This window comes from Polyodon spathula, chromosome 16 (genome assembly GCF_017654505.1).
Source record: "Polyodon spathula isolate WHYD16114869_AA chromosome 16, ASM1765450v1, whole genome shotgun sequence".
Classification (NCBI taxonomy): domain Eukaryota; kingdom Metazoa; phylum Chordata; class Actinopteri; order Acipenseriformes; family Polyodontidae; genus Polyodon; species Polyodon spathula.
In genome coordinates this window covers 18,959,301-18,978,871 of record NC_054549.1, presented here as the reverse complement: position 1 = coordinate 18,978,871, position 19,571 = coordinate 18,959,301, and the positions used below count along the sequence as shown (strand labels likewise).

Sequence of the window (19,571 nt, the reverse complement as noted above, 5' to 3'; positions counted from 1 at the left end):
GTTCAAAGAAAAAAAAAAGATTTTGTTGAAGTGAATGATCTGTAGACTGTCATGATCACTTTGCCTGTGTGAAAGGGTTCTGATGACATTATACCGGCATAGATTGTGCAGCTTCGTACTGTGTGAATGAGTATTTTAAAGATTGTTTTTTACTCCTCCGAGATGGCTCAGTAGCTGCATTTGTGTGTGAAAGGGGTATTGGACATGGTGCCTGGATTTCAAGCAACAGCCACAGTATACTCCGGCCCACATTCACAAGCAAAGGTGCAGTTTTCATCACTTTGCAGTTAATACATAGCCCACAACTTTTGAGATGCGCACAGTACAGCTTTAAATATAATAGAAAACAGAAAAATACACATATTGTCTTCACAGTATGGAGCATATTTGGCCAGTACAGTCTAATTTAAAGTACACTTATATAACTCATAAGCTCACTTATATAACTCATATGCAGTAAGCGAGAAAACAAAATTGCTCTGCTAAACACTTTGCCATCTATCATAACAGACCTGGCGGTTGCTTTTTACACGAGTGATTAATCAGAAGAACGATCAGTAGGGCAGATTGCAGGGAAGTGTAATCTTAAGCAGTGCTACCTCCTGTTTGCCTTTCAGAATGGGCTGCAATGAATAAACCAAACCCTGAGTCCCATCTCCTTACTGATGAAGTCAAAGTGTTCCACTCTTAAAACTCACTTCCCCCTCCCCTACACTAACCCCCCTCCCCTGTCAGCTCGTCTCCATAGCGATGAGTAATGGCTCTCGTGGCTGTTGGCAGTAACAAATGGCTTCATCTTTTCAGTGGTTCTTGTGTTTAATTGAAAAGGGGATCAGTGACCATCTGTCGACACAAAGGCAGCCATGCACTCAGGCTTAAGGGGGTTGGCTGGGAGAAGGAATTCAGCCAGATGTGACAGGAGAAGAGTCGTTTTAAAGAAAGGATATTTTGTCATTTAAAGGATTTCTTTCCTTAAAAACAAACGAAAACCAAAGGCATTCAAACTGAACGGTTGTGTGTTGAGAAATTTATGTGAGTTTTACTGCCTATAGCAGGGGCTCTGGATTTACAATCAGACTGACTCAGTCAGTATTTACAATCACAAGCAGACTGACTCAGTTCAGTATTTACAATCACAAGCAGACTGACTCAGTTCAGTATTTACAATCACAAGCAGACTGACTCAGTTCAGTATTTACAATCACAAGCAGACTGACTCAGTCAGTATTTACAATCACAAGCAGACTTACTCAGTTCAGTATTTACAATCACAAGCAGACTGACTCAGTTCAGTATTTACAATCACAAGCAGACTGACTCAGTCAGTATTTACAATCACAAGCAGACTGACTCAGTTCAGTATTTACAATCACAAGCAGACTGACTCAGTTCAGTATTTACAATCACAAGCAGGCTGACTCAGTTCAGTATTTACAATCACAAGCAGACTGACTCAGTTCAGTATTTACAATCACAAGCAGACTGACTCAGTTCAGTATTTACAACCACAAGCAGGCTGACTCAGTTCAGTATTTACAATCACAAGCAGACTGACTCAGTTCAGTATTTACAATCACAAGCAGACTGACTCAGTTCAGTATTTATTATATAGTGTTTTGTAGAGTGTTAGGAGAACCTGATTTAGAACAATATATAGATGTATTTCTACAATATTTAATAAGGGTCTATTTTACAGGGTTTGGCAGACTCAAGTCACTAAGAGGGGTTTAAGTGTGAGAACCACTGGCCTTTAACATTGCACCAGTTTATTATGTTCCTATGAGAGTAGTGTTGCTTTACAGATCATGTTTATTATGTTCCTATGAGAGTAGTGTTGCTTTACAGATCATGTTTATTATGTTCCTATGATCTTTACAGATCATGTTTATTATGTTCCTATGAGAGTAATGTTGCTTTACAGATCATGTTTATTATGTTCCTATGAGAGTAGTGTTGCTTTACAGATCATGTTTATTATGTTCCTATGAGAGTAGTGTTTCTTTACAGATCCAGTCCATACACAAAGTGAAGTTTAAACAGAACAGTGCCTGTATTTTTATTTTCCGCTCCTTCACAAAAGGTCACCGTCCTCAATCAAAATAAAAAACACAAAACAAAACAAAACAAACAAAAGCATCAGTGCTCATGCTCGTTATATACCAGGCAGGTGTCCCTCATAGTCAACGCCAGGTGATTGTCCCTACTGCTCCAATACCTAACGCAGTGCCTGTAGGGAAATGTAGTCCCAACTTCCCTGGCTATCAGTTATTTATTTATTTATTGCATTTATATAGCACTTTTCATACAAAAGTATCGCAAAGCACTGTACAGTACATAGCAGAAAATATCAACACATTTGTATAACATGCCACAGTCAGACCATTTAAATAACATTATACATATAATAATACAAAAGCAGCAATTTTAACGGTACATTAAAACTCACGAAGATAAGAAAGCCATTTTATAAAAGTACGTTTTTAGTCTTGATAATTTAGTAACTTCCCTAATATGAGTCTCAACCCCCAAGCTCTTAATTTCTAGTTTAAGTTTTGATGAGAGACTGCAAGGGTCGAGCTCATGTAATCCCACATTTCCTTTTAGTTGGTTCTGTGAGCCCACTAGCATAACCTCTGTTTTATCTGAATTCAGCATTAGAAAGTTATGTGACATCAATGCTTGATGTCTGTAAGACCGATTAACAATTCCCAGCATGCACTGCTGGCACTTCATTATGACCTGGCTACCCAACTGGCTTTGGGATCCCTCAGAACTTGAGATACAGGCATGAGATCCTGCAGTAGGATGTGGCATTAGATCCTGCAGTACTAGAAAGCTGCATCATTGTGCCTCAAGCCCATCCGACAGTGCTGTGCTTGTTCCCTGCAATGGCTCTTACAATATGATAATGCATGCCTCCATCATGCCACAATGTGCTAATGGCTTGATCAGCTTGTCAGAGACTGCAGGCATCTACCATGGCCCCCACAATCCCCAGATCACAATCTAGCAGAGCGTTGGCTGCACATTGTCATCTTGATCTTCTGCCTACCTCTCTGCACCAACTGTGTGAAACAGTGAAGAGTGAATGGATCCCTCAAGACATCTTCCAGCACCTTTTAGAGTCCAGGCCACACCGTGGTAAATATGTGACCAGGGCCAGGTATGCTGCCTAAATGTAGCATTATTATTATTATTATTATTATTATTATTATTATTATTATTATTATTATTATTATTATTGCATTAAACATCAGTACTTTGATGATAGACTTTTCAACTTTTTACAAACTGCCATGTTAGCGATCCCTTTAAACACACTGAGGGAGACTGTTTCGGGGCTGCGGCTACAATCCATGTTTTTGTTTTTAAATACCAGACTTTTCTTCACAAAACAACTATGACATCTATGATATGTCTTTAGTGCAGTCTGTTTTTCAGCTCCTAATAAAAGTATAGTTCTTTCTTGACACCTCGTACTCCAGAGCCCCTTCAGTTTATTCATGTGTTTATTGAGTCACATGTTTAATAACCTGATGGCTGATTTCCAGCGGGGGTGGTGCACAGTGAAGGGAGGCATGAGTGTGTTCTACGTGCTTACTAGTTGATGCAAAGAATCAGGCAGTAATTCAGTCAGCCACACGTCCTACCTGATCAATATGATTTAATCAGAATCATACTAAAAATAAAGAATAACTTAAATATGAAGATCCTTATCTCTCATGACTTGTATAATACATGAAGAAACAAACACAAATTATAAACCTGGCTGCTGCTCTTCCATACACAAGCCTGTGTCCAGCATGTTTCAGAATCAAATCTGAAATAACTAGTGTTTATAATGTACTTTAAGAGATACAGTGCTTTATATCAGGGCTATCCATGCGATGGCCACTGACCTCCACAATATAGCTGTTGCTACGATGTAGTCAGCTTTGTAATAAGCTGAACTTTATTTTTTGTTTTTTGCTTTAATATTAGCAAGATGTAGACAGTTTAAAGTATCAGTTTAGGTTGTATTGCTTTTTAAGTATTATCATGGGAATAGAAAGGTGGCTGCAAAAAAAGTCTTCATCAGGTAGAACATGATCTCAGTGCTAATGTTATAAGTTACAGAATGCTTTTGTTAACCTGCTACCCTGTGGAGTGCTCTTCAGTGATCTCTACTAGTTCGGCTTCAGAATGTACAACTGGATCCTGTGAATGCTAATGTACTCACATTGCATAACCATGGCAAGATAAAATCACAGATTATTAATGTTGCATATAAAAGACTCCACTGTGCATGTGTTCCTTCATTAGACCAAGTCTGCCAGGTTCAGGGTTCTGCAATACATTTTCATCTAGTGATGACTGGCAAATAGAACATGAAGAAATATGGAACACAGTTTTCCAAATTCCTCCTTCAAGGGCGGTCTCTGCAATGCCTTACTGTATTGTTGAGTTTTAAAGAATTAGCCGTTACATGGTTATAAAGGGGTCCCAGTCTTGTTCAGTTTTCAGTGTTACAGAAGAGCCAGCAGAGTTTACAAACTCAGTTTACAAACTCTGCTGGGTACCTGTGCTGTATCCTGTGCTGTCCACATCACAGCAGAATATTTCTCAGTGCAATCCTTTTGTTTCGATATCGAATATTATAAATCACCTGAGGAATATATTTCTCAACTTTACTCAGGAGCCAGGAGAAGAAGTCTCTTAACATCCCAATGTCTCCAGATCACAATCCTCCTGCAACACTGCTTGTTTCCCACAGCTGGTCACTCATTTCAATCTCCAGCTTTGCTGCAGGAAGGAGTGTGATCTGGAGACACTACAGTGTTTAAAAGAGGAGTGATTTTTCTCTTGGTTCCTGAGTAAGAAATACGCAAAAACTGGATTATGTTGAAAAATGTCTGCGATGCTGACAATGCAGGACACAGTAAGGTCAAGTAATGTGAACACTGAACACTGCAGGGGGTTCTGGGACACACATTACTGTTTATACAGCCTTCAATAGGGAGCTGGCTTTGCTGACAATTCCTTCATAATCCACAAATGTTATTTATGAGGACACAACATTCATCCCCCTAACACTGAACCAGAACATAAAACATACAGAAATAACATTATCAAGCTAGAGGTGTTAAACTCTAGTTTAACCTACTATACCAAGCTGATATCTCCAACATAACCTAAATATGAATAAGAATTGTTTATATGAAATGTTTAACAAACTACTTCTGCTAACTTTAACTGATGTTAATTTCCATTCCATTGATAATAATAATTATAATTTTTATAAAGCACCTTTCATAGTAGACCACCATCACAAAGCGCTTTACAAGATATTATGGTGTGTGTGAACTATGCATCAGCTGCAGAGTCACTTACAATAATGTCTCACTCAAAAGACGGAGCACAAGGAGGTTAAGTGACTTGCTCAGGGTCACACAATGAGTCAGTGGCTGAGCTGGGATTTGAACCGGGCACCTGCTGTTTCTTTAACCGCTGGACCACACAGCCTCCTATGATATTTTAAATAGATATCAAATGTTAGATCACAAGTAACAGCCATTGCCGATGGCATCCTCAAACAGGGTTGACAGTAGAGGCTAATTCTGATGCTCGCTCGACTCAGTCAGGCAGAAACAGCTCTGGAAGGCTTTCTGGGGAGTCTTCTCATTACTGATGATACTATACCCGCAACCACAATATTGTATACAATTTCTATTTACCAGGCCATTAGCTCGGAGCGTTCCTAAAATGCATTCTTATGAGTGCTGGCTAGTGTAGCAGAACCCCCTGCAAAGATTTGAAGAAACATTATGTCACCCTGGCTGTGTCCTGTGTGCTTCATTGCTGACACTATTGAAATTGTAATGATTGTAAAGATTCTCTCTAGAAATGTTTCACTTTTTAAATTGTACTAATCATCTGTTTTTTTCTTCCTCTTTTTTTCTGCTGCCTCAATTGCCACCACTCAGACTCTTATGCAGGTGAGTAAAACCCTAACTCTTCATTTTCAATGCTTTTATCTCCCATGCAGCAATGCCCCACTGGTCAGCCAATGGCATGACAGCATCGGCTGTTGCCAGTCACAACCCTTCTAAGCAATCACAAGCCCATCAGCTTGTAAACAAAACCCAGAGCAAAAGAAGGTGCAGGAGTTCAGTGTGGAAGTCAGGCACCAGTTTACCAAATCAGTCAATGTGTAGTTTACGAAACCCTCTAGCCCCATCACTTTATCAAAAGCCCTTAGTTTTGTGTTTTAGTGTTTTAGTGTGTGCTCATCACACATATTATTCAGGGAGTGTGGCCTGGGGAACAGGCACAGGTTATGGATCTGGGAGGGTTAACCCTTCTGGCCTGATAGTGAAGTGGGCCAGACAGAGAGGAAGGATGCATCATTAAAATACAGCATTAGACAGAAAGCAAGGAAAACATAATAAGATATAGCAAAGTGCTGAATTCTCAAGAGATGAAGGAGTATTGATCGTTTCAATTTGCATAGAGGGGTCTTCATAGTAAATGAGCTGCATGTCTTGATAATGATAAATCTCTGTATTGATGAATGATTTGGTCTCTTGTTTCTGGTACATACTGATAATATAATGATTCACACTGGTAAAGGTTCATTAACCTCCCAACCCTTATATGTAAATAGAGGGAGTATAGTTAATGATGTGATTTCTGCATAGCCTCCTCCAGGGCTATGCTTCTTGTGTTTCATTACTTGGCATACAGCTCACCTGGCTTGTATGTGCCTTTGTAGAATGGATCTGTGGTGGTATTTTTTTTCCCAGAGAATATAAATACATACTTTTAGGAAATGAGCTTCCAATATGTGTGAAGGAGCTAACAGAGTTTATTTAAACTTCATTTTGTATATGTACTACCCAATATATTGGCAGACGTGTCATTTACACTATATAACGGTGTAATGTTTAAAATACCTTTTTAAAATGAGGTTAGCTCTTATCTGCTTATTCATAATACTTGTGATTTGACTGAGATGCAGTATTGAAGGCTACAGTATGTCTTTGCATGGCAATTTGCCGAGGTGGGTTCCTGCTGACACCTGCAGGGTAGTTCTGTCACCTCCAGAGGCTAGTCGTGACTGACATCCACTCTCAAGTTCCTAGGTGTAAATGGGTGATTGGCTTGGTCGAGCGATCGGAGGACGGTCCGCTGACCTGCAGTGGGGATTGATGTAGTAAGGGAACTTAATTCTAAACAGGAGTAAAATAATTCTGTGAGGTGATTAATGAAACATTTTGTCTGTAACATTTTGACTTGTAACGTTTCTACAGAGTGGAGCTCCAGCATTGCCCTTTGTAAAGCCAGCCAGGCCAGGGGTTTGTTTTCAGTCTCTTTATATCAGCCCAGTTTAAAACTGCAGCGGGCTGAAACACCGGCTACACGCTGGAGCCCCCTGTCGAGCCTGTCCATTTCCAAATTAATAGCACAGTCTGCTAGGCTTCTTTCTAAGTGGAGTGATTCATACTCTGGCCTCCTCCACTAATTGACTTCAGCATTGCTGTTATTGAAAGCTGATGGGTTATTGGAGAAAGAAACGGGAAGGTATTCACTGGAGATGCTGTATATAGATTATTAACTGACTTCCCCCATACGGCTAATGTGACAGCCATCTAGCTAATACGTATGTCTATACAGTCAAATAGTGTTCTTTTATGTAATGCAACAAATAGGGCACTCACAGTCGGATAATGGGGTGATGGGTGTTGAAAGACAGGTAATTAAGGAAAAAGAAAATTCAACACTTAAGCTTCTGCAGTGCTTTCACTTTTACACATGTTTTAAAGCTTACTCTCCTACTGCACTATTCTACTTGAGAAAGGAAAATGCTGAAGTTAAATGTTACATTCTTAGTGGAGTTTCTTTTATTTCTGTACAGACAGCTGGTGACGGCAGTATGGGGAGGCAATCAAAATGCAAACAGAATGCTTGGTTATATAGACTAAAGTGTAGAGTACAAATCAGTGTTAGTGGTGATGAGGTTATATACAATACTGTGAAAGAGTATTTGTCCCCTGTCTGATTTTCGGCATTTTTGCATGTTTTTGACACCGAATGTTATCAGTTCTTCAACCAGAATCTAATATTAGATAAAAGGGACCCTGAGCGAACAAATAACACAACATTTTGATACTTATTTCATTTATTTATTAAAGTTATGCAACACCCAATGCCCCGTGTGAAAAAGTAATCGCCCCCTTAGACTCAATAACTGGTTACGCCACCTTTAGCAGCAATAACTGCAACCAAACACTTCCTGTAGTTATTGATCAGTCTCTCACAGCGCCGTGGAGGAATTTTGGCCCACTCCTTCATGCAGAACTGCTTCAACTCAGTGACATTTGTGGGTTTTCGAGCATAAACTGCTTGTTTCAGGTCCTGCCACAACATCTCAGTGGGGTTTAGGTCTGGACTTTGACTAGGCCATTCCAAAACTTTCAATTTCTTGTTCTTCAACCATTCTGATGTAGACTTGCTTGTGTGTTTCGGATCATTGTCTTGCTGCATAACCCAGCTGCGCTTCAGCTTCAGCACACGGATGGATGGCCTGACATTCTCATGTAGAATTCTCTGATCCAGAGCAGAATTCATGGTTTCTTCGATGATGGCAAGTCACCCAGGTCCTGATGCAGCAAAGCATCCCCAAATCATGACACTACCACCACCATGCTTGACCGTTGGTATGAGCTTCTTACTGTGGAATGTAGACATAACAGGGCCCATGTTGGCCAAAAAGTTCTACTTTGACTGTCCATAGAAACATTGTTCCAGAACTCTTGAGGATCATCCAGGTGCTTTTTGGCAAACTTGAGTTGAACATTCATGTTCTTCTTAGTGAGCAGTGGTTTCCGCCTTGCTACTCTGCCACTTTCTGATGCTGGAGTCATGAACACTGACCTTAGCCAAGACGAGAGAGGCCTGCAAATCCCTGGATGTTGTTCTAGGGTTCTTTGTGACTTCCTGGATGATTTTACGCCTTACTCTTGGAGAGTTTGGTAGGACGGCCACTCCTGGGAAGATTCACTACTGTCCCAAACTTTCTCCATTTGGACAATGGACTGACTGTGGTTTGGTAAGCAACCAGAGTATCCCGGAGAACCAGTTATGAATGTAGGCTGAGCGATTCTATTAAAGCATAGCACAGGACACAGCTGGAAATGGAGTGGATGGACTCAGGGTTGACCCTTTTTGTATGGAACGGGTTACCAAGCCATATTGTTGATGCCCAATCATTGGGATCCATTGATACCCAACAAAGTTCTGGGATCAATCAACTACTAGGAGCCAGACAAGCACTGATGGACCACATGGTCTCCGCTAAGTCGTGACTTTTCTTATCAGGGCTGTGAAGTACAGCACCGGTTCATCCCTGCAATATAAAGATACACAGATAGGCAATGGTAACACCATGGTTGCACTTGAATCAAACATAGCATTGTAGAACATTTCCTGTAAATGCCTGTATGGTGGCTGCCAGGCATTTTCCACTGTGAGATTTGCCATTGTGTCTCAGTCTCCGTGTCCTTATTACTGAACTAAAAGAAATACATTAAAAGAAATAGAGATCAAGGTCAGGTTTTAACCAAGTTAAAAGGTTAGCACATTGAACCTGGAATGGATAATATTAAATATTAATATAAAACAATAAGTAATACTATTATATAAACACATTTACAGTATTCTTAAGTGTGCAGGAACAGCACATCTCAGAAAGAGCACATGCAGGCTCTGTGCCAGTGTGCAGGAACAGCACATCTCAGAAAGAGCACGTGCAGGCTCTGTGCCAGTGTGCAGGAACAGCACATCTCAGAAAGAGCACATGCAGGCTCTGTGCCAGTGTGCAGGAACAGCACATCTCAGAAAGAGCACGTGCAGGCTCTGTGCCAGTGTGCAGGAACAGCACATCTCAGAAAGAGCACGTGCAGGCTCTGTGCCAGTGTGCAGGAACAGCACATCTCAGAAAGAGCACATGCAGGCTCTGTGCCAGTGTGCAGGAACAGCACATCTCAGAAAGAGCATGTGCAGGCTCTGTGCCAGTGTGCAGGAACAGCACATCTCAGAAAGAGCACATGCAGGCTCTATGCCAGTGTGCAGGAACAGCACATCTCAGAAAGAGCACGTGCAGGCTCTGTGCCAGTGTGCAGGATGAGCACATCTTGAAAAAACCACCAGATTGTAGAGACACCATGTTGAGACCCAGTTCAGTCCCCGCTACTGAAGGCAGACACAACAGCTCTAATCAGCAAAACTCATTGCATACATTGTGCTGTAAATGTATCTTGGTGGGTTATTTCAATTAGGTCCATTAGGTTTTTTAATGAATTGCATTGACGTAATTCCATGAAAAGATGTCCCAGTTGTAGTTTGTCCCTGATTTTGCTCACCCTGGAAATCACCAGGTTATCCAGTTTAATCCTCTGCTGTCGCGATTTCTTTTTTTTTCCCCGAAACCCAGATTAAGTCTGGAGAGCATTTGCTAATCTGTGTGCTGTAACATCAGGTCAGCAATGACATGCATTTAGAATCAATTCATACAACAGAAATGTTTCAGTTTGAAACTCCAATTATCAGTAACTAGAAGCCTGGCAGAATGTTGGAAGCTAAAACAAGTTACTGCTAGGGGACATTTTTTTTACTATAGAAAGAACCCAGTAAAGTGTAATGAAGCATAGTTAAAGCATGATAAAGCATAGGTAAGCATTGTAAAGTCCAGTATGGGAAAGCATGTTAAACTGCGGTAATTGCACAGTCTAACAAACGTTTCGACTTGATGTCTTTTTCAGTTTCTTCAAATAGATTTAATTGCTGTTTCAAAGTGCAGACAATTTCCTGATCACTTGGGGGCCAGTCCCTCTTCCTTGACTGATCCAGCACCTTCCTGTCCAGCTCTGTGTAGTGCACTGACTCCACACACTCCTGTGAAAGGTGTTAACTGCTCCAGCACCCTACTCTCCTGCTCTATGTAGTACACTAACTCCACACACTCCTATTAAATGGGTTGACTGCTCCAGCACCCTCCTCTCCAGCTCTGTGTAGTGCACTGTCTCCACACACTCCTATGAAAGGGGTTGACTGCTCCAGCACCCTCCTCTCCAGCTCTGTGTAGTGCACTGACTCCACACACTCCTATGAAAGGGGTTGACTGCTCCAGCACCCTCCTCTCCAGCTCTGTGTAGTGCACTAACTCCACACACGCCTGTGAAAGGTTCATTTGACAGAAACAGGAGGAATAATGGCCTGCACTCCTAGATAATGGATACCAAGATGAGAGCTGCAGTGCAGTATTATGGGAACCCCCTTCACATGCAATGACTTAATAGAACGATGACGGTGTGGAAACTCTGCACTTTGAGGATCGTTCTGGTCTAACGGGTACTGTTTATTTATTTATGCATTTATGTATCTATTTAAACTTTTTTGACAAACCCTTGGGTTTAAGGTCTGTTTGAACTGGATGGGTTGTAAGTTATGTAACCCTTTTAAACGGATTTTCAAACTCTTGGCTATAGGCAATGGGAAACTAAATAACATGTACACAGTGACATATGACTTAGCTGCCTGCTATACACATAATAGGCGAGATCAGCAAAACTGTCTAAGCGCCAGCACCCCCTAGTGCACAGCAAGGTACTGCCAGCAAAACAAAACAAATGTTAATCCAAAGTGGCAGGACACTAGATGGCGCAGGATCTTCCTTCTGTAAAGACACTGTGGCTAATCTAGCCTGTGTTACAGGTACCTATAGCAGGTAACTAGAAGTGAAGAGCAGCTGCTGAGCTGAGGTGAAAACGCTTGAACACAGACTTAAAATAACAAAACAGAATTTCATTGACTGCAAAACAAAACAAAAAACAAACCACCCAGAATGATTACAAACATCATAAAAACAACAGCAGGAAAAAAGTCTTGTATAGGGGTTATGAGTGCTGATAAATGATAGTCTTGTATAGGGGTTATGAGTGCTGATAAATGATAGTCTTGTATAGGGTTATGAGTGCTGATAAATGATAGTCTTGTAGAGGGGTTATGATCACAGAACCCTGGGGTGCAATGGGTTTGCTTAATGGATTTTAGCTCCTATATTATTCCTATTCTCTATAGTATAAACACTTTTTTAATAAAACACGGTTTATTGTAAGTGCCGTTCTGCTTGGAGTTTTTGTCAGTGGACAACACAATGCTTATACCAACGAATATGTACTAGCATGTTCTGAAATCTGCCGTTTTGATTGGCTGAGAGTTGAATCTGCTGTTTTGATTGGCTGAGAGTTGAAATCTGCTGTTCTGATTGGCTGAGAGTTTATGATTTATTATTTTTTAAATTAGCTTTTAAAGAGGAAGAAGGGCTGTTCTTTTTTAAGGTCTTTGTATTAAAAAGCTCCCAGACAGTGATTTAGGGCAGGGGTTATAAATGTAGCATTAAGAAGAAAAAACAGAGCTAGGAGCATCATGAAGTGTTACAGGAGTCTAAATATTGGAATTCAGTAGGTCAAAAGTGACAATAAATAAGTGGGTTAGAATGAAACTTGCTTGAAAGTTCACCTCCGCACTTCTGCAAGCTGCTGGGAATGCTGGTTCAATGCCAGCACATTAAAACTGCAGGACCTTTTATTTTTAAAGGTTGTTACTGAGCTTGCGGAGGTTTTTAGCAGGGAAGATCCTGCTCCCAGAGTATTTTTAGAAAACTCAATGAAGAACTCAGATGAAAATTATTACCATATTGCTACAATATAGCCTTTGTAGAACTTGGAAACGTTTTGCTAAAAATGGCTATCACTATAGAATTTTGAAATAGTATTATCTTTGTATATAGCTTACAAACACTAATGTATGTGCATGTGTGCGTGTGTGTGTATACTGGTATGTACACACTATATACTGGTATGTAAGACACAATGAGTGCAAAGAGGTTGTTAAGGAAAGGCGGGTTTATGCTTCATTCAGCAGCAATGCTGCTCAGAGCTGGCCAGCCAGATGGAGCAGACATCCCTGCTGCTGAGCATACCCTCATCTTGAGCCAATCGCGTTTGCTTCTCTGGGGGAGTGCTGCTGTTGAGGGGGGTGTTCTAAACCAGCACTGGCTACCAGTGCAAGTTGAGTCATTCTTGCAGTTTCACTTCGCTAGGGTCAGGGGAGCAGCGACTTTTTCCTAATCTTCCTTCCTGGCAGACAGCTGTATGATAATTAGCTTGTCTTCTAAGACTGTGAGCGTGAATCGAGGCACGAGGAGTAGGCAGGTCTCACACTTCTGCATCGAAACTCATCCTAGACCCTCGCTGAAGGGAGACCACACTCTGTCTGTCCTGGAAATGCTCTTTCTGTGAGAAACAGGATCATTCACTATTGTTGTGTTGAGAATTTGTTTTACCCATGCTTTTAAAGTGTACTAAGATTTTAAAAATGAAGATATTCGGCAGGTTGGATTACACATTGGTGAGTTGAATAGTTTCTCATGTTCTTATTGAAAGGGGGATGAAAAGTTTACATGCAAAGTGAATCAGATGTTCTTATTAATGTGTTAGACAAATGTTTTAAAAAGTTTTCTCATATTTTCTTACAGTTTTATCATATCCATTTCAGTTACTGTGTGTTGAATTGGACCATGTTAACTTTGTTATCTGTGTATCTATTTTATAATGCATATTGTTTTTTTCAAAGTTATGACAGGGCAGTTTCTCATTTTAAAATGTTAAAAAATGCAATTAAAAAGTCACAACTGAAGGGGATATGGAATGAATGAATATATAATTCTTGAGGAATGCTACTTTCTGTTGTCTTACAGTTTTCAATACATTTTAGTAAGGGTTTGTTTTGGAGATTTAATTTTTTATTTTTTTCTGAACAAATTGCAGTTTCCAATCCTGTTAAGTCTTTGGCTGGTGTGCCGCAGCAGGATAAACTCATGGTATTAAGCCATCAGATAGTAAAGAGACTGCTTTCTCTCCCGTCACTTTGAATTGAATTTCAGGATGTGCAAAATACAAAGTGCATTGGCAAGAATCTTCCTTACCAAGAGGGATATTTACTAAAGCACATTGCAACCTAGCATTTTAAAAGAGCCAGCTGCAGTTTTGAATAACGGTTCCAAAAGCAAGGTTTAACCCTTCAGATGCACTAGTTAGCATTCAGTCACCTTGAGGCATGTTTTAATTAGATTGCATTGCCACTCTTCTACATGCATAAGCATAGTGAGGCAGGCAAGCCCATTGCCCGTGTATCCTTTTGTAATGAAACAAACTGCATGTGAAGCTCAAGTACCATGGACAGGGACAGGGGACACTGCGCCTGTGTAGAAACTGCATTTGAATTCCTTCATATTTTACACAAAATCTGTGTTGATTGTTAATCAAAGCCGAACGGAAATTCTTCCCTGATAGATATTGTGTTTGGAATGCATTTGTATTTATTTAGTTGTCTTTTTTAAGTTAAAATATTTTACTTTTGGGTAGGAGTTTAAAACATTGTAGTGCCTTAATCGTAAACAAATTGTGTTTAAGTATTCAAATTCCAGGGCTGTGATGTACTAGTTTAATTATGCACCCCTTCCTACTGTGATGTGGTAATTAATTTGTTTAATGCAACATTGGTAAATGAACTGCATGAGAATGAGCAATCATTATTTACAGCATACATGTTGTACATTTACACTTGGACATTACAGTGCAGATATTTGAGATTACAGTATTGCATAAGAACAGTCTTGAGTTTATCTTGATTTTATACAGCAGGAGACTCCAGTCAGGGTCATTCACCATCTTCTCCTTTTGTTTATATCAGGACCCGGGTTTGAATCTACAGCAGCTCAGGACCCTCGTTAGTCTCATGTACAAATCATATCAGCACTCTTAGTGAGAGAATCGTGGCAATATTGGATGAAATGTCCAAAAGGAACCTTTATATATTCTGAAACCTTTATCAGAGTGTGCCTAACAAAATTCAGCTGTAATCGCCATGAGAATATGGGGCCTATTCATTGTAAACATGCTCAAATTGGAGAAGCAGGTTTTACATATCAGACATCTAACAGTGCATGATGTGAGTCTCTATCTGTAAAAAGATGTAAAATAGCAGAGAGCGACAGGAATTTAAAGCGTGGGGGTATCCCTGGTGTTTAGATCAATTAAAAAGACCGCTAGAATATTAATAAAGATTAAATATCTAATGCAACATTTCCATCTGTACCATGAAACCAGTGCTGAAAACTCTCCTCTTGTCCCAGTATCAAACTGGGGCAGTTTCCCTCTCCAGTGTACTATCCAACTTGCAACCGGAGATTACACAGAAATCAAAGATCACCGCTACCATGTTTTATTATAATTGAAATTTATAAATTAACCAACAGCCAACATCCCCTTCCTGAATAATAGCTGCACAGCTCTTCTACCTGCATATGCAGTCTGCAGTCCAAGATTTAAAACCTGCCTCTCACTTCCATCACATTGGACGGTCATCAGATAACTTCTACCATCAGTGTGGAGATCTGTGCCAGCTTGCAATCCTAACCGGGGGTGACAGAGACCCAATTGAAACTGGGCTGCTGCTGATGGAAATGAACGAGTCTGGTTTTGAATCACTTTTAAGTCAGTGGTAGCTAGAAGCGCGGCATGATTAAGTAATTCAGTTGCGCACAGGTGTGGCTTCATTCCTCATCTCTGGTCATCCTGCAAGCGCATCGAAAGCCATGTGCGCTGCTGGGCTTTGCTTATGAAATAATGCCCAAGGCATCCCGCAAACATTCCCCCGCACTTGCGATATGTCAAGTGATATTTTGCCTAAAATATGCAGTGATCTAATTTGATGTAAGGCAGTCCATTTACAAGTAATGACCTATCCCTTTGGATCAAATCGTTTTCTCTGGGAACTCTGCTCATTACAACACTGCTGGCAGGCTTGCCTATCCAATCACATATAAAGCCACTGCAGTAATGAGACTTAACTAGTATGTGTTGCCTGGCAACATTTCACCTCGTTAATATGAGCATTTATCTCACAGACTATTAAGCCATAAAATCTTCCATGCAAAAGGGTCTTTTAACCTTGAAAATTAATTCAGTGCTCACTGAATTCAGTGAGTAAACCCCAGATTTCAATGAATTACTGTGAATACTTGGTCACCACACCTCTATATCGGCTTTCAGCAGCAAAAGCCTTGTAGAGGAATTATCAGTCTTCACTAAATCAAGTCTGTTATAATGTTTTTTATTTTAGATCTACATGTGTATTACAGTGTGGGCACGTCCTGTTCCTGTTATGAAGCCTTGTAATTGTGCTATGCACATATTTCTGTAATTCTTTATATAACACAGACTGGTACACATGCCTGCCACACCTGAAAAAAGAGCATTATTTATGTACAGCAACATTGAAGTAATTACACCAATGAAGAATGACACAAGTGCAATATACCCAGACTGCATAATATATTCACAGTTCTGCATACTTCTTATTGTTCTGCAGTGTGAGATTTAAAACCCACTGTCCTTCACACAAGGTAACTTCCACCATCACTGTGGAGAGATGGAGTCCTGCCAGCCTGCAATCCTAAACTTTCAAGTCAGTTCTAGTGGTAGACTGACTGGATTGGTTCTAGATTCAGTAACACCCTTTGAATCCAATTTATTATTGCTAGTCGTTGAAGTAAATGTCAGTGAAGCTGTTGGCCAGCCCCTTCTCTCGGGGTGATCCTCAGTATTGATTCTAGGTCAGCCCTGTTCATTTCCAGCATGGTTCTTACTCTGCTGCTTGAATTTGCAGGACTTCTCCTACGATGACTCCAAAGCAGAGTTCAATGTGGACGCCTCTAACGGAGTGGTCGTGGAAGGCTATCTGTTTAAGAGAGCCAGCAATGCCTTCAAGACATGGAACAGGTAACTAGCATCTTCCCAAAGGGTACACGTGAATACAAGCACGCACACTGGGCTGTGTTCAGCAAAGGATCACAATGTGGAGACAAAACGTACGTCTTTTGTAGAAGTGAATGTGTTATATGCTGGATGTCTCTTATTTTATGAGATGTCATCTTGTGCAGTTTAGGTGAGAGGAAGTTCTAACTGAAACACCCTACACATCTATTATTACATTTTCTTTAGACTTGTGCCCTATGTTCTTTGCACAGGATGACATCTATACACAATATAAGATGGAATTCTGACAATTCCTTAATTGCTGATTTTTTATACATGATGTATAATCTACTGTATACATTTCTTGTTTGATTATTAAATGCATTACCTAGATATATAACTAATTATCTCCCAGAAAGGGGGAATTTACACACACTTCAGATTTAATGAGACAAATACATCCATTCCCTGAATGCATGTAAAACTAGCACAGTATACATACTTACCTGCAACACTTTAACTAAGTGCATAAAACCATTAACCAGAAGCACTTTATCTTCAATGACCATGCAAGGTCTTTTTAGCAATTCTGTGTGACACTGAAATGCTGTCTATAAAAAGACTTGAAGTGCATGCTGAAACTGGGCTCTTTGCCCCTGGTAATGTATGATTAGGGTTGCATTGACTGTGGAAGTGACTGTGGAAAACAGAGAGATGAGTTGGGTGTGTGGGTAAGCAGCACTCTAGTATTCACTGGTGTATAGATATTTAACAACACTATTGATTATTGCTAACAGTGCACCAGTCTTGTATGTAAGTTTGCACGTGTATGGTGCTGGAAGCCTGGAAGGGAGTGCCTCTTTATTTAAGGATGCTGTGGGTGTGTGGTTAGAGAGATCTAAAGCTACATGCATTTTAAAGCATATTGGGTGCTTTTTTTGTATTTTAGCCAGCTGTCTTTTTGAAAGGCAAGGCTTACTGTAGCTACCCTCAGTTAGGAATGAATATTTGATTACATAGTCTTCAACCTTTTTTTGGTTAAAGTTTTTGGTGCTATATTTACACATTTGTTAACTTTTGAAAGTCACAAATGATTATATTATAGTGTAAACATAATAGCATGTGTGGTCTTTACTAGTGCTCGAAAAAATATTTGAACAAATCTATTCATATAACAGAATTTAAAAACGACAAAACGATATCATACAGAGGAAACTAATGCATACATGACATCGGAAATAAATAACATTCTACTGCATTCTACTCTGCTTTAGCCTTTTACTTTTACTGCGAAAAGATTATTAAACTGTACTATGGTAAAAATTATAATACATGTATACACACTCAAACAATATTCAGACCTGAGCACTCCATATTCGTCCCAGCAATAGAAATGATGAAATATGAATATTGAGCTTGTCCCAGACGCATCCAGTCTAATAAAGCATCTCTTTGACACTTGCATGAATGCACGGAGACCTTTGCAGCCCTCAGTCCTTCTTCGCAGGACGTTCCATTCTTACTTTTGGGACTGGGAGTTCAGTAAACAGGACTCTAAAGCTTACAGTTTGTAAATTAATACAATCTTTCCAGTGTGGCTGAAATGTTCTGAGAAGTGTCCATCCTCGTATCACCCTTCGGTGAATAGGACCAAGCCTAAATCATTCTGTACACTGGGAGCTTTCTTTAATTACAAAGACATGGAGGATAAGCCCTGCACAGCTTTCATTGAGAATCACGTTCTACATTTATTATCATTCATTAGAGATCAGTTGGTTTCAAAACTCAGAACACAAGCACTGTGAAGCTAACCCTTGACTCAGATAGCCTTTCTATAGGCTTGGCACATGAGGAGGAGGTGAGCATCTCCCTGTAGATTGGACTCCATTGATTCTGTCTTAACATTTGTAAAAAACAGAAGACCTGTTTTCATCTCCAGCCCTCAAAGTTATTTTCTGATGATAGATGTGAAATAGCTTGTGTTAAATGAATTCCCATGACTGTATCGTGCATCTCTAATGAACGGTCATTTACAATAGACTGGCTTTTACATGCTTTCTCCCAAAGATGAAATCATTAGAGATCCATCAACAGCACAGTGCCTTTGACGAAGCTTCACGTTTCAGTAACTTGTCCCTTCTTCTTGTTCTAGGAGGTGGTTCTCAGTACAGAACAGCCAGCTGGTGTACCAGAAGAAACTAAAGGCAAGGCCCCTTAAATGTATCTCTTATTCAAATCAAAATAGTTCTTTGCAACCCTGTTTTGTACAGACCCAGGTGGGTGGTTTAAATAAGCTAATGGCAGAGGCCGGAAGAGTTGCTGCTCTTCAAATCCCTGAAGTGTGTTGATGGAATGGTTACATCATGTTCTCAAAAGGAACAGCTGAAACAGCTGCCGCAGCTGACTATGTTTCCTATTGCACTGCAGGACACACTCACTGTGGTGGTGGAGGACCTGAGGCTTTGCTCAGTCAAGCCTTGTGAGGACATTGAGCGCCGCTTCTGCTTTGAAGTCGTCTCCCCAACAAAGTAAGGATAGAAATGCCCTTCTGGGCAGGGGTATAGCACTCCTACATAGTGCACAGGGCTATAGCACTCCTACTTAGTGCACAGGGCTATAGCACTCCTACATGTGCACAGGGCTATAGCAGTCCTACATGTGCACAGGGGTATAGCACTCCTACATAGTGCACCAGGGTATAGCACTCTTACA

General features: G+C 40.3%; 1 protein-coding gene across 3 annotated transcripts in view; it reads left to right on the top strand.

The window, feature by feature from the left end:
- LOC121328823 (arf-GAP with coiled-coil, ANK repeat and PH domain-containing protein 3-like) overlaps positions 1 to 19,571 on the top strand; it is a 159,402-nt gene that overhangs the window by 118,264 nt on the left and 21,567 nt on the right. For all 3 annotated transcript variants that reach the window (XM_041273911.1, XM_041273912.1, XM_041273910.1), the window contains exons 10-13: positions 5,964 to 5,975; positions 16,771 to 16,883; positions 19,012 to 19,063; positions 19,287 to 19,387. In XM_041273911.1, coding sequence (XP_041129845.1) covers positions 5,964 to 5,975; positions 16,771 to 16,883; positions 19,012 to 19,063; positions 19,287 to 19,387 — 278 coding nt within the window. The remainder of the gene's footprint in view (positions 1 to 5,963; positions 5,976 to 16,770; positions 16,884 to 19,011; positions 19,064 to 19,286; positions 19,388 to 19,571) is intronic.